We start from the raw sequence: 4,287 nt of genomic DNA on the forward strand, positions 1-4,287 counted from the left end.
TCGTGGCAATGGTGTACGGGGCAGGTATGACAGGAATGATGGGAGTTGGGAGAGTGGGAATAAGAGGTGTTGACATGTATCGATTAAGTACCTGTTTGCAAAAAAGCACAAGGATAGAGATTAACACATCACCTGGTGGAGCACAAATCAATTCTCACAATACTATTTCACATATTTAATTAAATCTACTTCCAACATCAGAGGGGAAAAAACCAAACCAAACCAAACCCTTCTCAAACCAAATGATTGCAGGTAGTTTCCTTTTGGGCATCCAGTTTCACACTCAGAAGGGGAGGGAGGAAGTCTGAGAAATTTAATTTGCTAGATCCTAATAACAGACCTTTCTAATCTCTAATAATAAGTTAAAAGCAGATTACAGTTCATTCTAGAATATCCCAAAAAACAAATACCTGAAAACCACATTTGTCCTAATAAACCAGCAGTATTGTCACACGCAGTTTTTACTTAAATTAGAGTAAATTAAAACCAGTCATTTTAGAAGAACTGAGACCTTAAATAACTAGTAAGTAAAACAGTGGCTCTAATTAATTCATAAAACTTGACCAGTTAGTGAGGGTGCTTAGTTTTTTAACCTGAGTGCTCCTCTCCAAGTACAGAGGGAGAGGAAAAAAAAACATTGTATTTGAAACCAGGGATAAAGATCTACAGGAGACCTTGATCTCAACATTTTATTTTCTTTTGACTCATTCCCAAATGACAGAGGGAACATAACTTGCTGTTGGGGCCTACTGCTGAAAAGTATATTTAGTGATGATTATCAGAAATAAAGAAAAGAGATTTCACTGAAAGAGGTACCAAAAAAGAGGTTTAGTTTTGTCAATACCGATTCAGCCTAGGGAGGTTGTCTCAACAGAAGCCTTTATTCAAGAACCTACTTGTAGCACATTTCAGGCCAGAAATCTTCTCTCATATTTGCAAATAGACTGTTGTAATTACTTTGTATTAACACTAAGTAGATGGGAGCTGGCTTTACCTCTTGTAATTAGTCAAACAAGGAGCCTGTAATTCCCTAAAAATCATCTCTTGCTCAAGCAGCAAGGGAAAAAAAAATAAAATAGGGTACAACCCTAGACAGCTGCCACAGAGGAAAAAGTAATGGTAGAATATAAGTTTTATCCAGGTCTCCATAACAAAAGTGAGAGCCGACTTCATCACTGTGACAGAAAAATGCAGTATGCAATGGTGAAGGAAAAAAAGTGAAATATATTATCTTAGGAAAACAGGTATTTCATTTCCTTTCACCAAAAGTCAGATACATCCTGGTAATTCTTAATTTCCAACAAAGCAGTTGGAAGAAAAGCTGATTTAATGCATCCAGATTTGGATTTAATGTTAGAAATTCTGTACAGAGACCAGAATTTAAAGACAACACTGCAGATTTTCAAGAAGCATTACCACAGTACTATCAATCTAGCATATTTTTTAGAATTATTTGTGCGATTTCAGTCAACCTTGAAGAAGTAGAAGAAAAATATCCCATCATTTTTACTTGGAATCTGAGGAATGTTAAAAAGAAAAAGGTGGCAGTAAAAAAACCAAACAACAAAACCCAAAAACTATGCTATGCAATTTTCCACAGCAATCAGGAAGCATACTGCCCTTTCTAGAACTTGACATCCTTAATGTAATAAACTTTCATGGTTGTCTATAACATATTTACATGCAAGTATTAGAAGAAGAGCTTTAACTGTTAAAAGTCTCATCGCCAGTAGCTACAACCTGTTGGACTTCTGCTGCTGTGCTCCTGAAGAGTTCAATGTAACGTTTTCCAAGTATTTCTTTGTGCTTTTTAAGTGCATTCTGTGCATATTCTTCACAGGAAAATAACACAAATGCATCTCCTGTGGGCCTGCCATCTGGATACTTGACAAAGAGAAGTCCCTCTTTCCCTCCTGTGACTGGGCACTCTGGTCCCAGGAACCCTAAGACATCCTCCTGAGTAGCAGTAAAGGGAAGACCTCTCATCCGAATGATAACTTGATTCTCCTTAGATAAGAACTGGGCCACTTCATTGGAGGTGCCTGGTAGAATGATATCATATGGTCAGTCAATTCCATAGGATGCAGGAGCAACAAAGCATTAAGGAGAAATACAGGAGATTAGTAGTTAGCAACAAACCCACAGAAGACCTGAGACAATACTAACTTCCAGCAATTTATTTTGAAATGAAAATCCCTCAAAGTATCTCATATTTTAATGAAATTGGAACAAAGATGGGGTTAGTGTAAACTTACACAAGATACACAGATGCTTCTACTGCAAAGGCTCATCTTCCTCCCTAACAGCAAAATGTGGCTGTGAACATCACAGCCCAAATGATCACAACTCACATTCAACCATGTGAAACCATGGAAGGCAAAACAGGAAAAGCTGTTTTATTACCTATTGGGGTCCTTAGTCAAGGGGAAGGAAAATAAATAAAAAATCGTAACTAATACAACACTCCTATGAACTTAAGTAATCACACTGAATTCCAGCATCACTTACCTCCTGCAATTTTTAAGAATTCTTCCCCAGTTGCTTTGTAAACCTTAAAGAGAAAGAGATTTTAAAAAACCCACTTGAAAATTACAACATTCAATTCTAAAACACACTCTTCCGCATCTCAGAGAATTCTATTTTGCTCAAAGTACCAAAATGCAGGTGCAGGTTTGTTCTCATTTAAAACTAAAATATCCAGATTGCTCCCCAAAGATTTATTTCAGGTCACTAATTTTTACCTCGATGTATCTGCTACCCATGTGATGCTTATGTCTTTCCAGTGCGAGATCTCTCTGCTCAGAATTGACAAACCGAACTAATGCCTCTCCGTTTCTCCTCCCTTGAGCATTCAGACAAAGAGCCACACCACCTCTGGAAGGTAAAGCCAACAAAAATAAACTTAGTTTGAATCTTTAATATGTTTAACAAAAACTGTGTAAGAATAGTAGGGAAATCAGACTTTGACATGGAGTTTACAGATTAAAAAAGAAAATGCTGCTATCCATAATTTCATTTTTAATGTAACACAATTATAATGCAGAATCCCCTTCAATGAGATCTTGGATCTCATGCTGTTCACCACTTTCTCAGCTTCCATGCAGATGTAAATTTGCAAGACCTTCCTATCATCTCAGAGATGCAGATTTGAATTTTCTTATACCTCTAAATAAAAGAAAAATATGTTTTCTCAGTATTAATAAACTGGAATATATATTAATTGACAGGTATGCTAAGTTAAACTCACTCTTTCTATATAACATAAATATATATATATACACACACACACACAGAGAAAGGTGTACACACATAAGTCATATGAAAATTTCTTCCAAACAGCACTTAGATGTTTCCGAATCCAGCCTGTTCAGGAGGTATAGCAAATACTGAAGAGTTGGCACAAAATTCAGCCTTCTTTTACATCTTGGGCTCTGCCTTGGTTAATGCAGTAGGAGTTTCTCCCTTTAAGTACTAGCAAAAAATGAACAGATTTTGGTTTTCAACTAACAAGTCTATTTTCTTCTCCACTCCATTTAAAACTCTTTCTTGCACACCTAAGGCTGGTAAACCTGTTCAGTTATCATGACTACTGGGTCGAAAGGGGCCTGCCTAAGGAAAGATAGTAGAAGTGAGGGTGCTAGTGGGGGATGTGTGTTAAACAAACACTAAAAGAACTTGTTATACAGACAAAGTGATAAAACAAGACAAGTTCTTATTATCTTACTTGGCAATGTTGAGTCCTTTGAAAAACCGAGCAATATCTTGGTCTGAAGACTGCCATGGCAAACCTCTGGCACGTATTACTGTCTCACTGTCCACCATTTCAGATTTACTACTGCACAGAAAAGAGAAAAAAGTCAGCTTTAATCTGGGTTTTCCATTATCTTAGCAAATTTCAGTTTGCAACTAATTTAACTTGCGAATCTGTGTATTTGCTGTTAAGACTCTTCTAATTCTGTTAATCGTTTCAATAAAGAAAAGAAAAATAACTGGGATAATCCTTTTATATTCACAGTGCCTAAGATACACTATGTTGTCAGCATGTTGCTTAAAAACAAAAAAACCAAAAAAACAAGTAGGAAGACTGTCTCAAAGTGAAGTAATAAGGAACTGGATTAATTTTATTTGAAAAATCTAACAGTCCAGCATAGATTATGAGGAATATGTATTATTTATGCTTAAGTTGTTTCATTCTCAAAGAATCAGTCTGTTGCTTCTCTCCTTAAATCCAGTATGCAATACGCAGCATATTAGAGCACTCTTCAGAAGTACCATGTAGTTCAGCAG

At 36.3% G+C, this 4,287-nt stretch overlaps 1 protein-coding gene across 1 annotated transcript in view; it reads right to left on the bottom strand.

The window, feature by feature from the left end:
- ESRP2 (epithelial splicing regulatory protein 2) overlaps positions 1 to 4,287 on the bottom strand; it is a gene marked incomplete at its 5' end in the record, with an annotated part of 43,895 nt that overhangs the window by 16,600 nt on the left and 23,008 nt on the right. The window contains 6 exon segments of the mRNA XM_010021814.1: position 1; positions 3 to 91; positions 1,741 to 2,042; positions 2,509 to 2,551; positions 2,742 to 2,874; positions 3,725 to 3,835. The exon segment at position 1 is cut by the window's left edge and continues 114 nt beyond it. Coding sequence (XP_010020116.1) covers position 1; positions 3 to 91; positions 1,741 to 2,042; positions 2,509 to 2,551; positions 2,742 to 2,874; positions 3,725 to 3,835 — 679 coding nt within the window.

Source organism: Nestor notabilis, unplaced genomic scaffold (genome assembly GCF_000696875.1).
Source record: "Nestor notabilis isolate BGI_N333 unplaced genomic scaffold, ASM69687v1 scaffold7929, whole genome shotgun sequence".
Lineage (NCBI taxonomy): Eukaryota > Metazoa > Chordata > Aves > Psittaciformes > Psittacidae > Nestor > Nestor notabilis.